General features: G+C 43.1%; 1 protein-coding gene across 2 annotated transcripts; it reads left to right on the forward strand.

Annotated features, from left to right (window-relative positions):
* Positions 1-306: 306 nt before the first annotated feature.
* QPCT (glutaminyl-peptide cyclotransferase) lies at positions 307-14,340 on the forward strand. 2 transcript variants are annotated; one of them, XM_042789425.1, is made up of 7 exons: positions 307-876; positions 5,020-5,166; positions 7,325-7,606; positions 10,163-10,285; positions 11,189-11,288; positions 11,793-11,909; positions 13,936-14,340. In XM_042789425.1, the coding sequence occupies exons 1-7, from the start codon at positions 760-762 to the stop codon at positions 14,079-14,081; spliced, it is 1,032 nt and encodes a 343-aa protein (XP_042645359.1). In that variant the 5' UTR covers positions 307-759; the 3' UTR covers positions 14,082-14,340. The 2 variants fall into 2 exon arrangements, with proteins under 2 accessions (XP_042645359.1, XP_042645358.1); XM_042789424.1 differs by having other exon boundaries at positions 309-876; positions 10,163-10,339.
* The last annotated feature ends 3,367 nt before the right edge of the window (positions 14,341-17,707 follow it).

Genomic DNA, 17,707 nt, shown 5'->3' on the forward strand with positions numbered 1-17,707 from the left:
TTGTGTGTTCAGAAGCTTACATCTTTGGCTTAATCATTTTAATCGGTCTACTCCAAAATATCGCCTCGCCAGATATTTTGCTTCATTGGTCGTTAGTAGTATAATTACAGAATTTAAAACGCTTTAAGACGGGATTGTCATTTTAACAAGCAGTGTCGTTTTAGGGCTAAAAAAAAAAAGATCATATGAAGAGCTTATAAAAGAATCGATTAAGCGCCTTTGTGATTCTGTAGGTCTTTGCCTTTCTAGGCCCCTCACGAACACGCCTTTCAGACTGGTCACCAGCAAGGGGCGATGGCCAGTGCTCAGCAGGAGCCTCGGGCCGCCCTACAGAGCCCTCATTCACGCGCGGGGAGCTGCCCACCCGTGTTCGAAAGCGCAGAGGTCACACGGAGCCTCGCCTCCTTTCAGAGCCGCCCCGAGAAACGCGACCCGAGTTTTCAGCGGAAACCGCAAGGCTCCGTTTTTTGTTTTGTTTTTTTTTTTTTTTTTTCTCACGGCGAAAACGAGGAGCCCCTGCGAGCCTCCTCCAGCACCACGGCCGTGGCGGGGGGGAAGGAGGAGGAGGAGGAGGAAGGAGGAAGGAGGGGGGCGGCGGCGGGCCCGGGGCTGGTCACCGGCAGCCGCTCCTGGCCCTGCTGACGTGGTGCCAGGGCCGGGGCTCGTTTCGGCGGGGAGAGGAGCTGGGAGAGGCTGGCAGGGCCCCGGCCCTCGCCCCGCCGCCCCCGGGCCTCGGAGAAGCTGAGGGAGCCGAGAGGGATGGCGGGGGGCGAGGGGGCGGCGGCCGCCCTCCGCCTGCTCGGGGCACTGTGCCTCGCCGCCGGCATCCAGCCGGTGCGCGGGAGGGACGCGGGAGCGGGCTGGACCCTCGAGAAGGTGGGTTGGCGGTCGCGGTTCCGAGGCTCCCCCCCCCGCGCTTCTCCGCCCCGCCGTGGGCTTGGAGGCAGGGATCCGCGGGCGGGAGGTGAGGGCGGGCACCCCGGCGGAGCGCCGCTGCGCCCCCCCCCCCCCGCCCCGCCGCCGGGAAACCCGCCACCGGGGCTCGGGGGGGGGGGGTGGGGGTCCCCCGGGACCTCCAGAGGAGTCGGTCACCGGCCCACACCGGTCGCGCTGCGGGGAAGCGCAGGTGGGGGGGGGGGGGGGGGGGAAACGTGGGTCCCCGCTCGCCCCCAGCTCACGGCTGCGGAGGGGAAGGAGACTTCAGGAGTGTGTGGGGTGCGAATTTAAGGGCAAACCCAAACAGGCCAGGAGGGATCAAGCCGTGTAAACACCCTGGCGTGGGTCCCTTTCTCGACGGGATGACGGTGATTCAGAGGGGACACAGTCTGAGAACACAGATAGCTCTTCCAGCAGTGATGTACATTTAGCTAGGCAAAACAAGCAGGAACGGTGTTGACAGCTACTGCAGAATTGTTTCGAAAGAATAAGATCTACAAATAAAATATCTAACATGGCGTAGAGCCATACTGTATTGTTTTTAATTCAAGGTGTTGCGTGAACTAGTGAAAAAAGCTTTTATCGTTTAACGAAATATTAATTTTATGTTTAATGAAACCGTAATAAGCAGTAAACCTCTGTTTTCTCTGTATAGCAACTCATGAGTGGTCGATTAAGAAACGCTAACACAGTTTCTTTGTGAAGAACTAAACCAAATAGAACATGGTAGAGCGTACAGCTGCACAGTATGTCAGTTAAAGGGTTCGGGTATTTCCAAATGGAAAATACACTTCTAAGGCCCATCCCCAGGTGTCTGCGGAAGAGCTGAACTCACAGTTCAGCCAGAACTGCCTGAGCTTCCCTAATCCAGCGAACCCTTCACCAACAGGTCTGAGTCCAGGACAAACTGGCAAGATGAAGCTTCCGTCATATCTTTCTACTCACTTCCCCTTAGTCATTCCTTTCTCCTTGATTTTATTCGCTTCCCATTCAAATAAGTGCTGTTTGTTTTGGTATTTTTTTTTTTTTAAAAGAGAAACGTTGTCGTTCTGTTCTGTTAATTGAATCTTACTATACATATAGCTCATGTATAGACCACATATCTGTAATATGCATAATACATGTATATGTAAATATATAATACATATATAAGAATATGTGAGGCTAAATTATAGAATGGTTTGGGTTGGAAGGGACCTTAAAGACCATGTAGTTCCAACCCCCCTGCCCCTTCCCCCAGCCCAGGGGGCTCCCAGCCCCGTCCAACCTGGCCTTGAACCCTTCCAGGGAGGGGGCAGCCACAGCTCTGGGCACCCTGGGCCAGTGTAGTCAACATACAAGCGTTGAGCCTCCGTGCTCCTTTTTTCAGCCCCCTTGAGCTACGCCAATACACTCTTTAGCTCATTCCATTCCAACTAGTCAACGTACTCGCCAGTGATGTAACTAGTATCATCTAACCGTGGAACCACAGCATCTGAATGCCTCTCTCTGTGCAGATACTAACCAAGAACCACTTCCTCTTTCTCATCAAATTCTCGTCCCTTCACCACTTTTGTGCCTTCTCCCTAAAAGGAAGAAGTCACAAGTCTTCCAACGTAGTCTTCCCCTCCTTCTCTCTTCGAGGAGGAGGAGTCAGGTCCTAAACTTAAGAGTTCTTAGAAGCTAACTCCCACTGGCACTGAGCTGAAATATATCAAAATTGGCAGGTGAGCATGGGCTACTTGTAGAAGTTGAAGTCTTGCAGTTTTAGGCAGCTTAGTACAAGAGGTCTAGCGATAGCTCTGTCAGAAATACATGGGTCTGCCTTCCTGCTGTGGCCATGGAGAAAATGGGGATTGACCAACACTGTAAGGAATGAGTCACCTACAGATCTCATTCTGCTTCTCATTTATTTCATGACCACTTTTGTAATTCCTTTCACTTCCCAAATTTGAAGATATCTCCATTATTAGAAATGGGAATTTATTCCTCTATTCTGGAGCATTTTCATACATTTGTACTTTAATAATGTGTTTTCTTTGCAAAGTGATTCAGTGACCTCCAATTACCAAGCACGCTCTATGGTTAGAAGCAAGACAATTCCACATTCTAATTGAGCCCTTCACTTGTTCAGCTGAAGGCAAATCTTCCAAACTTCCTTAATTAAATTGTCCTCCTACACTGTTCTGAAGTGCATAACCTCAGCTTTTCCCTCTCATCTTAGAGCCTGTTCTTCCTAAACAGAACAGGCCCCCAGCAACATTTTCTCTTGTCTGTGCCTTTTCTGCACTGGTGTAAATTCCACTATATTAAACCTCTAGTCTTTCAAAAGACAGTTTATGCACCTTCTACAATACAATTCCCAAACTTGTAAAGGTTCTTCTTTATATCAGATGAAACGTGTTTTTTCTTTAACCCATGTCTAAATTCACTAGCATTAAAACTGTTAACTGCACATCCTACAATTTGGTGTCCCTATCGCCTTAAAACTCAGCTTTAAACACTATATTAAAATCGGCATTGTAGGATTCAGTGTGTTTGTGTCTCACCTCTACTTAATTTCACTAGTCAACTGAAGTGGAATTAGAGGAAAGGTCCGCACATAGACAAACAGCTAGGAAAAGAGAGAAGGACAGAAATAAATGTTTACAATGAAGTCTAGAAAATTCCTGTGCTTGTGCCTGCTTTGCTCAGCACACGCACCAATGAAGTAGAAAAGAAGACAAACAGGGAGGCAAAGCATTTTTTAACTACATTGATCAGTCAGGGTAATTAAGATAACAGGTCATTGTACAGGGCTGCAGAAGATCTCAAGGTCAGTACACTTTCTGGCCAGGTAGTGAGTTTGAGCAGCCATTCCAGACAAATGTGAAATGAAGTGCATGAGTGGGAAAGGAGGGGGAATGATTATTTGTTGTTAACGTACACAGTGATGGAGACAGAGTAAATACATCTATGAAAACGTCAGTTTGATGCAGCAGCAGCCCAAAAGCAAGTCAGCTGTTAAAGAGCTGGAAGAAAGGAGAAGAATAAAATAAATACCACCCTTCTCCTACACTATAAAGCTATGGTGCACTCATGTTCCAGTTTTGCTCCCCTTCAGCATCTCAAAAAGGATGAGGTAGACAGGGTACGCTGAAGGACAGCAAGTCTGATCAATCATATAAGGCAGTTCTGATCAGAGAACAAATAAACAGAGCAGGATTTTTCAGTGGGAGAACGAGAGGAGTAGAGGGAAGACATTCTGATAGAAATAAGGAATGGAAACGGTGGGGACATCCTATGATAGTGCCTAAAATAGGAATCTATAAAACCAGGAGTGGCTCAGGAAGTTCCTGAGGAGACAGTTGCTGGAGATGGGATAGGTTCAAATCAGGTGCCCAAAGGGGCATTTGCGATGTCCCTGGGGATCCCACCTGGCATTCAGGACAGCACAAGGCATTTGCCAGCCCCGCGAGGACGTCTCAAGTAGCCTAGGGCACCTGAAATCGCTCTAAAGGTCCGTACTTGGGCAACGAAAGAAGCCACTTGGCAGGGAGCTGGCACCACTAGCTGCTGGCAGGACAGACAAGCTGACAATTCTGAGGTTAAGCCGCGTGTCACACAGTGGATGCAGAGGCCACAGTCACGCAGCCTCGCTCTTGCTGGGACTGAGCTGGTTCACCCATTTCTTCGCGGCGATGCGCTTCCTAACGCAGACCCAGCACAAAGCGAAACATTATCACTACTGAAAAGAAAGCTTCTGGTGTTTGTCTCAATGGAAACCTCATCTGAAGGTGGCGTGGTTGCAGACATGGCTGGATGTATGCAGAATGATGATATTAGAAAAGAGAGAGCTCAATCATGGGTTGAGTTTTTACAGCTAGCTGGTAGGTAAAAATTTCTCCCATGTTTTTAATACTAGTATGTTTTGCACGGAAATCAAAGATACAGAAGCCACAGGACTTCAAAATGTCGTTTTTGAGAGAAAAGCTTTTTTTAAAATTACTTTTTGTTGTCAGTAAATCAAAGTAGCACAATATATCACATTTCCTGTAATTCTGGAGAAAACTATGATTAAAAAGGTCTAGCAATAGTTATCTTTCCTTTTTCTCCCTTCTGCAGTATTCTCACCAACCAAGAATTTTACATGCTGATGCTATTCAAAAAGTTGCCACAAACACAGATGTTTCTGAAATGTGGGAGAATGATTTGCGCCCTATCCTGAGAGAAAGATACCCAGGATCACCAGGAAATTATATTGTACGACAGGTAAGACGACATTTCCTGAAAACCCCTAAGAACATCTACCACTTACATTCTGGTAGTGCCTTTAGTGACCGCTAAAGGGACGGACACGTTCCTTTCATTCGGTAGGATGAACTCTATCATTGGTCAAGTCTAGACTGCATGGAGCCTGCGTGACACAGCTTGCACTGTAGCTGACATTATTTCCCAGGGCTGCATAGCATGATGAAATAAAAAAAAAAATAATAATATGTGGTTTTAAATGTATGTTTTAAAAAGCTCGCCTCAGGTTTGGTACCTAAAATACAACACGACTGCTGTGCTTTCCCTCACACGAGCAGGTTTTTGGTCATTGGTTCAAACCCCCCTGGGACCATACGTGGGGATGAAATAAATTACACGCACATCCCTCCCAGCCTTTTTCTGGAGAGGTCCTGTGCTGTTACACTCCCCTGTAGCGTTGCCTCGGATGGGTGCATCAACACAAAAAAGGTATCAGAGGGGCACGAACAGGCAGGCAGGTGAACTGGTCAACATGATGAAGGGCAGCACTGAAACAGTGGTAGAGCTGAGTTTGGTGGGAGACGTTCCTAACAGCTCACTAGCCTTCATCTACCCGTCAGGCAGGGACTCAGCAGCTCCAAGGTGGCCCGAGCTACAATAAGTTTATTTGCCACTCTGCAATTGGTAGACTGGAAAAATGCAGCTTTTTTTATGCTGTGTGCGTGCGCATGTGTCTGTAGATTTAGTTTTGTGGTTTCTCTAGCGATACCCTGGAAGGCAGCCAAATTAAAGGGGGAAAAAGTAAGAAAAACAAACAAACAAACAAACAAAAAAAACAGCTGAGCCTAGGCTAGAAAACAACAAATCACATTCAAAATAGGATCATCCTGTTACAAGGTAACAGCATGCACTGAAGTAGACCCCCACCAAAGAGAAGAAAGAAGAATCCTCCACTGTCAAAGCACAATGGGTGTTTGAAATGGAGGACATTTCCTTGTTAAGACACAGAAGCAGCATCATACTCCTTTGACGGAGAAGGTTAGTGCCAGTCACGGCTAACGCACACTGGGAACTCCATCCAGGTTTATATATTCCCCTTAATCCGTAACAGACGTCCTTTGCTCTGCCTACAGAGAGCAGATACACCATACAACCCCATAAAAACTTTCAGAGGGTGACCACAAACAAAATGGCAGTTTGTTCCAGCGCTAAACATTTATGGCAGTATTCCCACTGACTTCACTAAGAGCAGGACGAGTCTTCAAAGTCTATTTTCTTTTTTCCCCTTAGAGGCTTTTCCTAATGTTTATTTAAAGAGAGAGGAATCTGCCTTGAAGCAGCACTCTAGGGACCCATAAAAATAAGTTGCTCAACAGAGATGGCCCTCTAGTAGGAGCCAGCCAGAACTCTGTACTAAGTGTAACTGGGGCTGTTAGAGGTATTCCCTTTAGGTAGGAAAACGCCTAAAATGAATGATCTCGTTTATAGATTCACTATCTTAATTTTTATCTTTACATGAGCTACACTTACAGGATTTCATTTTTAAAACATTGTTCTGAGATGTTTAATTCTTTTAATTTACAGGAATCAGATTGTCTCTTACAGCCTTATAAACAACTTATATCACTCAAAAGGCAGATTTCTCATAGAAGCTAAAAAAAACCCCACACCAAACAAACAAACACCTCAGCATTTATTCTATACTGCCATGGCATCTGTGTGTGGTAAGTGTGGAAACAGTCACACCGTGTTCCCTGCAGCCACTTCTGACATTTAATTTAAGGGCACAACTATGTTTAGATTTGAAGAGGTAAACATTAAATCTGTCCTGGTTACACCTGAAAAAAACATTGGCCTGGAAACTTCAGAGAGCAAGATCTTAATATGTCATGTTAATGAGCAATCGTTCAAATCACCTTCAGACTCCAAAGACAAGAGGCAAAAGTGAGGAATGAAAAGCAAGTGAGCCAGTCAAAGGCTAAGGTAGCAAAGATGTTTCTTATTTTATATAGTGACATTACATTTTTTGCTATAAAATTTATCATGGCATTTAAAAATGCCATGAACTTGCAGAAATAAGCTTAAGTGCCACTATTAATTAGCTAATGACAATCCGTCTGCAGCATCTTTATGAAGCAAACAATATTAATCTGATTTTTTTTTTTTTTTTTAATTGCAGCATATCAAGCACCGCCTTCAAAGATTACAGGCTGGTTGGGAAATTGAAGAAGATACATTTCAGAGATACACACCATACGGCTACCAAACATTTTCAAATATTATCAGCACTCTTGACCCTTCTGCAAAACGCCACCTAGTACTTGCTTGCCACTATGACTCAAAATTCTTTGGACAACAATGGCAGGAGAGAGTATTTGTAGGAGCAACTGATTCAGCCGTGCCTTGTGCTATGATACTGGAGCTGGCACGTGCCCTGGATAACAAGCTTCAGTTAATCAAGGTAGCTTGGTTGTTTCATTTTCATTTATTTTTGCAACATTTTGGGCACTTCCATGTTCCTTCCCGTAGCCTGCATGCCTGGTTCCGAGCGCTGAGCCCGTAGTAAAACGCCCACTGACTTCAAGAAGGACAGAACAGAGAGCTGTATCTACTGCTTCGGAGTACGTTACCACATAAAAACTTCTTATGCAAAGAGTGGCCGTCTAAAAATGATCCAATAAAAATATACTATCTAAAAATAGCAATTTATGTATGAATAATACATGTTTCATAGACTCAGTGAGATATAATCCTGCTTTCCATCTAAAAGGCACAGAACCCTATCGTATCCAGAAACATCCAGGGTGACTGACAAAGTTTTGTTGCTTGCTGAATCCTACATTTTTAAAATCTCCCAGTTGTATTCTGTTTTGGGAGACGGATGAACTAATGGCTCTGCAGGAGAGTTACACTCGCATCCCTCCATCCCATAACGATTTCAAGCTTTTCTTCTTGTTTTCCTTTAGCAGTTTGACTAGTTTATTTATGAAACAAGTAATGGCTGAGCACAGGAAAACGGTAAAGTGATAGTAGGATACTATCAGTCCGTGTTACCTATGCTATGAAAATCTGCTTCAAAGTGCTGCTGCCATTGCTAGGCACAAAAATCTGTGGATCCTACAAACCGAAAGCTTGCAGGATTACAGATTCATGAATGCCATCTAGTGGTTCAGCATTTCCTATTTAGAGAATACTTGTCATACACTAACAGAGCTTTCATGGGAAAAGGTCTCCCAAATGCTTTACGAAGTGTCGGGAATGTACTCAACTTGGGTATGAAGATCACTTGGCAGAAACTCTTCCCAGAAACTGATTTAGTGCCTTCTGACATTAGAATATTTAAGAATTAGAAGATTAAGACTACACCACTGGTTTTAATCACAAAACAAAGGGCTCCTGTAATACACACGCTTTCGTTTAGGAGCTTCATTTAGAATAAATTTGCCCGGTGGTTAATTTATGGAACAACCTGGACACCAACTTAAAGACTGGAATTTTCTGCAAGTAATAAAACAATTTAATCAAAGAATTATGCATCATGTAAGGTTACAGCATTTGACAAAAGGCAATCTGATTACTTTGCACAGGTTACCATTTGTACAGTCTGTTAACAAAATATACCTTGGGATCCATCTGCTTAATACATTAGCTATGCCCTTTTTTGCTCTGCTCGTAGTAGCGTAACAGACTTCGTTATGTTTTCAGCCAAATCTATTTATACTGTTGACTTGAAGCCGTGATTTTTATCTTGATGTTTCTCCAGGTATATAGACTAAGTTTAGAACTAAAGGGCAAAGACACCTCTCTAAATTATTCAGACCTGGGAATGTGCTGAACAGCAATAATAATACAAATACTACTTTTTAGAATTCAAATGGCATTAACAGTTTCCTCCGGAATGTAATGGAAAATGACTGTTATCAGAAGAGCTCTGTCCTGTGCAAAGAACAAAGGTCAGCAAAGCAGTGCCACTGCAGAAATCCATACACCACTGTGAGCATAATCAATACAGTCTTGCCGGCGCGAGCGACATTTTATAGAAGTTTTCCACTATTGTTTGTGTTGGATCAGCTCCAGCCGGTTGAGTTGCAGCCCATACAGGACACGACCGGTGCCAGCGACCCCGCCTTTTTAACCACATCGTGGAATTTCTCTTCAAGTTGCATTAATTCATCGAGGGGTTAAAATATTTATAGCAACTGCCAAGACTGCGGTTCCCAAAACCGTTCCCGTAGCAGAACCAAACTGGGTTTAGCTGTGTTGTAGGTTATTAGAAAATGCTGCCAGTGCAAACAAGGCTTCGATCAGTAAACAGAGAGAGAGAAAAGGCTCCTTCTACACGGAAGAAATTTCACACAGATGTCTCCTCTCTGACCTTCAATACATTAAGCATACCTATTCTCAGTTTCTACTGCTGTGATATTTTTGGTTGTTGAAAGGAAAGGGTGCAGGTACTCCACCCTCTGTGCTTTGACCTTAGGGTAAAATTGCCTTGGTGGTTGCGAGTCCCCCTGAAGGAAAAGGAATGGTCATTCTTCTCGTGCCTGACTGCTCTTCGTCCCTCAGAGAGCCATCAACTTGACAAATACATAATTCACCCCCATCGATGCACAACCGCCGCAGAGATACTCCTTCCCTGTGGCACTCTCGAGTAACAGTACTAGCACTCGTACCGGGTGTTGTTCCTGACATGTCTCCTCCTCACTTGAGAGGTTTTTGCTACCTGGTTTTGCAGGCCTGTCTCAACACACTCAATGCGTGCCCGCTGAGGGCAGAAATGAAACTTAACCAGCAGCAAAATGATACCAGACTGGAGAACGTGTCACTGTGCTAAATAAAAAATAGTGACTGACCGCTACCGCTATTACACCATAACGTGTTTTAACAGCCACAGGAAGGCTTGCACAGGGTACCTTGAAAATATACCTACTGATGTTGCTGATATGACTACACTACTTATGCTTTATTGAATGTTCTGGCCAGAATCAGTTATGTTACTTTTAACTTCCTCCAACAGAGCAGCTCAACATCAAGACCAGACCTGTCGCTTCAGCTCATTTTTTTTGACGGTGAAGAAGCCTTCGTCCGGTGGTCCCCTTCTGATTCCCTCTATGGATCTCAACACTTAGCTCAAAAAATGGTATCTACTCCCCATCCACCTGGTTCAGCAACCACCAATCAGCTGCAGGGCATAGTAAGTGGTTTTCACCTCCCTAACGAGTAATAGTAAGTTGCATTTTAAAAATATTTAATTGGCCAAATTGCCAAGAAACCATGAACTCCACCAAAGTTAAGGGAAGACCCAGGCTTGTGGAAATGTTGAGATGCGATTAAACAGAGAGTTGGCAAGAGCTTTTCAGGTAAATCTGCTTAGACCTTCTCCATGCAAGTATGAAGAGTTGTCATAGAAAAATCAAAATACACAAATTTCGTAGACTATACACTAGGATCTCCACCTTCTTCAAGAGAGGTAATTCGAAGTGATTAGGAAGGAGCACAGACACGGTATCAATGAACAAACGTCTCCTAGCTCAGTGTTAAGCTCTCTGTTACCCTCTGATTCCTACAAACATTCTGGTGGTTTGCTCCCTCCTTCCTACTGCCTTCTAGTTTCCCTGCTCACTGCTGAGACGCTTTTCTTCTGTCACCGTATCTTGTGACTCATAAAATGTCTTTCCCTTGACAGACTTTGTTGTTCTCCGGGGAAGAAGCAATTTCCTCTTCTTTCTCCCCACCTACTGCAGTTTTGCTTTTAAAGGGATAGAACACACAAACTGCAAACAAAGTGAGGCAGTCTGCTTCAGCCCGAGGAGCAGAGAAACGGCCCACCTTCTTCCTTCTCGAAAAAGACAGCACCAAGGCATCCGATTAGAACCAGGTTTTGCTACTGAGTCCTTCTCAGGCACCATGGTCGAAAAGCCAGACCTTTGGCCAGAGCTAGTCGTGACCGATACAGGAACCACAAGGTTTCACTGCTGCTGCTGTTGATGGTTTTGTAGCTTTGTAATAAAGAATTCGGTATTAAAGACTCTTTCTTCTGCAGGACCTGCTTGTACTACTGGATTTAATTGGGGCACCAAACCCAGTCTTTCCCAATTATTTTCCCAACACTGTTCGATGGTTTCAGAGGCTTCAAGCAATTGGTAAGGAGAGGGGTATGGGCTTTCGATGAATTTGAAAATTCAGTGTGTAGTTTCTGGATGTATTAAATCCTGTAAATCAGATTTTTAGATTACTTCTCTGTTTTACAGTTCTAGTATTTAATAACGTAAATGCTCGATTTGGTGCGTCTTAAACCTATACAAGGGTTGTAATATTTAATTAATAAAATAACTCAGGAAGATTCCCAGACACTTGGAAGCCGTGAAACAGATTCTATTGCTGATTGTCACTCTGCAGCTCTTGGGAACTGCCTCACTAATGTGTCTGAGTTCACACTTCTGTATAATGACAGTAATAGCATCAATCTTGAGGTCTTCTAAGTACTGAACAAATGCAAAAGACGGTCACCAACTCCTTTTTTTTTTTTTTTTTTTAATATTCTTTGATGGAAAAATCTTCCATGCGAGAGCAAAAATAATTCAAATGTGTTAACATGCCTCATATTGTCCAAAAGTTGTAATAATCACTTCCATTGTGAATTCCAGAGCAAGAGCTACACAACATGAATCTGCTGAAGAATCACCTTGTTGAAAGGCAGTATTTCCAGACTACCGCACATCGAGGCTTGGTTGAAGATGACCATGTTCCATTTTTATTAAGAGGTACCAGAAACTTTTATATTTTAAAGTTCAATAGCAAACGCATCATTTAGTGAAGGAGCAAGTGCACGTGACTTTGTTTTTCAAGCTTCTTTGCTCCGACTTTAGGCTTCCAAATCCAACTTTATGCAGGGCAAGAGTCACAGCTTTGAAAAACATACCCAAACAAAGGCAGCGATAAAACATACCCATCATCATTTTGCAGGAGCACAGCTCCAGTGGCACAGAGGTAACAGGAGCTTCTGTCACCAGTGGTGTCCCACAAAGATAAGCAATTCCGATCCAGTGGGGTATCTCTACGTACCACACTAGCCAGCTAGTTACTATTTCTAGAAACAGAGAAACACTCGAGGGTTGTATCGTCAAAGACTACAAAAATCTCTCAAGACCTGTTGTCAAAGCTCAAGTAATGCTCACTATCACCTATTTAAATTTGAAGGCACTGACTCCTGCAGTAACCCACACGCTCAGATTAGACATCCGCACTCCCTAAAGAGAATGGAGGTTTCACAGCTGTCAGCACGAGGGCTGGGAAAGGTGCACAGGCCAGCAGAAACAGCAAAAACCACAATAAGCCTGAAATCCCTCCTGGACTTAGGCACATGCCTGAAGCTGGGATTCCCTACCTAAGCATTCATCCTGGCAGACACCTATGCCATCGCCTCCGACTCCGTGTTTGTTCTGTTCCTCTGGGACACGATCAAAGAAAGGGAAAGCGGTTGTACTACTGCTGCCCCCTTGTCAGGCCACGGGTCAGTGAGTAGAGCACCTGTCCAGGTCCAAGATGTGGATCTGACGTCCTTCTTGGTTCAAACACTCAGCAGAGCATCTTCAAAACTAAGGTGGGCCAAAGAAGGGTAGTAGGTAGAGTAAATTCCTCTGATTGAAGTTTTCCACTCTACAGCAAGGACTACAAGAGTCATATTGCAAGAGAAGGCTTAACCAAAAAGGAATGTAACACTGGGCCAGTGAAGAGGGTACCTACCTAGGAAAGGAGGGAGGTATCTTCATATCCAGCCCCTAATTTTACCACTGCTTATGCTCTATTAACTACTGAGTAACGTAAAATGCACACACATCTCGCGATGTTTTACTCCTCTTTTACCTAAAAGTTGCAGTATATATGGGTGGCTTGAGATACTTACATATATATATATATATTTTTATATATATATTTATATACATATATATATATAGGTGGCTTGAGGTACTTTTATATATATTTTTTATATATATATTTATATACATATATATAGGTGGCTTGAGATACTTTTAAATATATTTTTATATATATATTTATATACATATATAGGTGGCTTGAGATACTTTTTAATATATTTTATATATATATTTATATACATATATATAGGTGGCTTGAGATACTTTATATATTTTATATATATATTTATATACATATATATATAGGTGGCTTGAGATACTTTTTTATATATATATATATATATATGTATGGCGATACAGATTCTTTCAAGTAGAAGTTCTTTAATCTGAGTATAGCTGGTTCTATTTTACGGACTAAAAATACAAACACCCTATTTTACCATTTATGGAGAGGACTAAAATATGCTTCAAAAAGCGCTCAGTCTTAACACTGTCACAAGAACACGGTCACGAGTTTTCAGTTTGTGGAGCTGCAGCGGTTTCTCTGCCCTTCTGTAGCTCCTAAACCCAGTAACAACAACTACGATGCAAAGGATCTCTAAACAAGGCGGGGGGAAAAAAAGCAAGTATCACAGTAAAACTGCTAACTACAGCTGCCTTAAAAAAAAAAAAAAAAAAAAAGAGGGAAAAGTACTTAAAGGAAAGGAAGGTGCCAGTTTTAGGAAAGAGAGTGAAATGGATGAGCTGCAGTCACAAGCTTCATAAAAAGTACACAGAAGCTGCAGTGACACAAAATCCTCTAAAAAGCTTATTGAGTAGTTACCTGACAGTTGCTAAATGGCAGCACATCAACTGGCTTAACAGAACTTCTCCAATATTTTTTCTCCAAATTTCACTTTCCTCCTTATAGGGGTTCCGGTCCTACATCTGATTCCATCCCCTTTTCCTGCAGTATGGCATACCATGGAGGACAGCGAAGAAAACCTCGACAAAACCACTATTGATAACCTCAGCAAAATCCTGCAAGTGTTTGTGCTGGAATATCTAAATCTGTGATAGACAAAATGGCAACAAATCGTACTCCGTTCTAATTGCTGCTTGCCCACCTTCACATTTACTATTTAATTGCATTGGAAAGCACTAAAGCAAGCAAAATACAAGGATAGCTCTTGCCAGACTTGATTATTGATTCAGCTGTTCCTGACCCAATGTTCCATGTAGCCAAATAAGAGCATTAAGTAAGAATTAGCTTCAGCCTGGAAAGAATTTGATCTTTCCATGTCTTACCTCTGAATAAAAAAAAAAAACCCCAGAATTCTTCCGGATTGTCATCACTGTTTTATGTCACACATTAAGATCCCAGGAGGGCACGCCTCCCGATTTAAGTGTTGGCTTTTACAAAGGGGTGAGCAACTTCTGCAGTGTTCAGCAATGGAAATTCGTACCACATTCTTGAAAGCGGCACAAGGCATACTAAACCAAACTTCTGCTTTGGGTTGAGCTGTACCACCTCACCCTAAAACGAGCTGCCAGAACTCCTGACACACAGAAGGGACTTTTAATCCTCTCTGCTCCTTCTCCTCCTCCCCCCTTAAGGAGGGCTGTAAGGGCTCTGTGTCTGCAGACAACAGGCCACCAGGACACAAGAAAAAGAACCCAAATGCCATTTTTTTCCATGTTGTTTGTTGGATACTTTTGGACAGAGAAGGGTGGTGGGGAGTGATGGTAGGAGGTAGGTATGTGGGCGTTTCCACCATGCTTTGACTGTGTCCTGGTTCAGGCTGGACCAGAGTTCCTGTTGGTTTGGTAGCTGGAGGAGCGCTGCAGCACCCTGCGAAAAATGTGAAGGGAAGAGGAGGTGGTGTGTGGGAGCAATGCCCCAGCGCACACCATTCATTCAGGTGAGAATCATCCAGTCTGGCCCAAAAGGGAAAAATGATACCTGCTGTCTTTAATAGAGATTACAACAGAAGTAATCATACTGGGGAAGCAATCGCTTTAGAAACCGTAGTTATATATAATTTTAATGGCAAAGCGCTACCTATCAAGAGTAAAATAAGTATCAGAGTAAGAAACAAGGAAGGAATTTAAGCACCAAAAAGCATGGCCAAGCCATAGCCTGTATCAGAAAAAGATACCAGTTTATCAGCCCTGTGTTTTTACATTCCTTACTGGAAGTATTCAATAAATTGTAGTATAATACTCTGGCAAAAATCTAGCCTGGAACAAAATCAAGGAAAAGCTGGAAGAGTATTCAAAAGCTACCTACAGAATTATAGTTTCTACTGGCAAGAAAAAGATGAGAGCATTTGAAAAATAAAAATATAAAAAAAATCAAGCTGGTGGAGGATGAACTGAGAAAACCCAAGCCAGTATTTTACTGGCTCCACGCTTCTTCCATTAGAAAGTTCTATCGTAGGCAAAGAGATTTAAAAAGGAAATAAGCTGTGGAGTTGTCGGCATGCCAGAGTTGCCCTGCATTCTACCCTTTTCCTAAAGCAAACATTTCTGAACCTAAGACAATATTTACATACATATTTTAAAGTCACAACAGAAATAGGTATTTACAGCAATGCAAATGTGTAAAATTTTACTATTCCAGGAGAGTCTGAAAATGAATTTCAACCTGGTTTTGTTGCTCAAGATGAAACAACAGCATTTTATGTTTGGCCATCACTTTAATATTTGTAAGAAACGCTTCTATTCTGCATGCACATTCTGGAATAGAATACAATGAAATTTCTGAAAATTGGACAGGTGTTTATTTTCAGATATTACTGTACATCTGTGTAAATACACCAAAAAGCTATTTGAACTCTGTCGTCCTCTCCTCTACTTCAGCCTGTGAGAAAACATTCTAAACAACCAAATTAGATCTGTTGAAGTTCGAATACTCTGAGCAGTATAAGGCACCTACTGCACCCTCCTAAGTGGTGGAAAGAGGTAACAAAATGGCTAGATGCAGAAATATTAAACATGAGTTTGCGTGGCTAGTTCCATTTTTACAGGTGAACTCTTGTGGTACTTAATACTCTGCAGGGCCTCTGAAAAATGCAGTATGCGTTTGCAGTGCACACTGCTACTCTGCTCCTTCAAGAATTTGAAGCTTAAAACAGGCTTCGTTATGAAATGTGGGACCAGAGAGGTGTCATAACTGGGAAAAGCCTAATTTTTTGAAATCTCAAGTTAGTTGAAACCATAATTTAACCATGTAGTACATCAAACCTCTGGCATGTCCATTTTGTCTCCAATTTCTCTGCCTTGAGTTACGTTTACTCGGTTCAGAGAACTGAGAGACATGTGGGTGTAATACGATTCAGTGGTTCTCAAATCACGAAGGAAACACGAAGAGGCTTCCTTTTTTTATTTTCCTTTGGGTTTTGGGGTTCGGTTTGGTACAGGAAAATCAGGCCATCTCTTAACTGGATGTGAGCCCTGGATAGGGTTTACTCGAAGAGAGAAGGGCTCATCATCTTAGCAATTTATGGGATCCATCACTCATTAAAAAAATAAGCGCTGGAAGGAAAACTCACATCAGGCCAGTAACCACGTGAATCCAAGAATCCAAGCTCCCAAGAGCACAAGAAGTCAAAGTAGTCAGTAAAGCAAAGACATGGTGCAAAGTGGGTTCTCACTGCTACAAAGGCAGAGGACAACAAGCACGTTAGGAGAAAGTCTAGCCATTTGATAAAATACCCAGAAAACAAAAAATGCAAGTGAAAAGGTCAGGACTGGCATCTCTTCCTCTCTCCGCTCCAACACTGAGTATCACTGTGCACCCAGTTCCGCAGGATCCGGCCACTCACAGCACAGATAGCCACTCCAGGATTCAGAGACAGGCTTTACACTGAAGAACCTACCACTGGATAGTTCCTCTGTCCCTGTTGGATGGTGGCAGCAGGGGACAGAAATCAACCCAGGGACTTCAACAAGTCTAATAATTACACAAATCAGCTGAATTGCTGCACAGGTTCTCTCCCTGAATAGGATTTGTCACATCTCAGTCGAGGGGGAAAAAAATGAAAATAATCAATCTCCCACCCACGAGAGGCTGTCACAGGCTTGTCAGAGTCTTCCCAAACGTGTACGTGGTTATTACCTGGGTGAAGGGAACGCAGAACAGCACGAACTCAATAGTTAAAGCTGCAAAAAACCCCTCACGTTACATTTGTTATCTGTATTGCAGTAGGCGCTCTCGCTCCTTTTCTATCAGGACAAAGCAGTTTTTCACAAGAGCCTTAAGCCTCAGTAATGGTACATGCCCTCAAGTTCTGCACAGCTTGATGCATTTACCTCCCAGTGAATGTGATCCTGTGCAATCACAGCTGGAACAAGCTAAGGGAAGAAAAATGCCAAATCCTCTGGCAGACAGAAACAATAGCAAGTACCAGCCCTCTCTTTTTCTCTAGGGGGGGCAGCATCCCCATCACTAGGAATGAAGACGATATAAAGTAGCAATGCCCATTCACCACATTTCAGATAAACATTGAGATTGTGACCACCTACCAGCAAAATACAATTAGAAAAGACAAAATGCAGTAAAAATGCTTCCCGTTGAATTCTTACAAGGACCCAGTCTACGCTGTGAGCAAACCCAGCAGAACAGTTCTGAAGTTTCACGCTCATTGAAACGGATGTATCGCCCGAGAGCATCACTTAAACAATCAATATATATAAAAAGA

Source organism: Tyto alba, unplaced genomic scaffold (genome assembly GCF_018691265.1).
Source record: "Tyto alba isolate M040663 unplaced genomic scaffold, T.alba_DEE_v4.0 Super-Scaffold_16, whole genome shotgun sequence".
In the NCBI taxonomy this organism is placed as follows: domain Eukaryota; kingdom Metazoa; phylum Chordata; class Aves; order Strigiformes; family Tytonidae; genus Tyto; species Tyto alba.

Excerpts from the sequence above, each read along its gene's own strand:
- QPCT (XM_042789424.1), top strand. The coding sequence starts at position 760 with ATGGCGGGGGGCGAGGGGGCGGCGGCCGCCCTCCGCCTGCTCGGGGCA. Across the intron at positions 5,167-7,324 it reads GAAATTATATTGTACGACAG|CATATCAAGCACCGCCTTCA; the intron begins GTAAGACGACAT and ends TTTTAATTGCAG. Across the intron at positions 7,607-10,162 it reads ACAAGCTTCAGTTAATCAAG|AGCAGCTCAACATCAAGACC; the intron begins GTAGCTTGGTTG and ends TTCCTCCAACAG.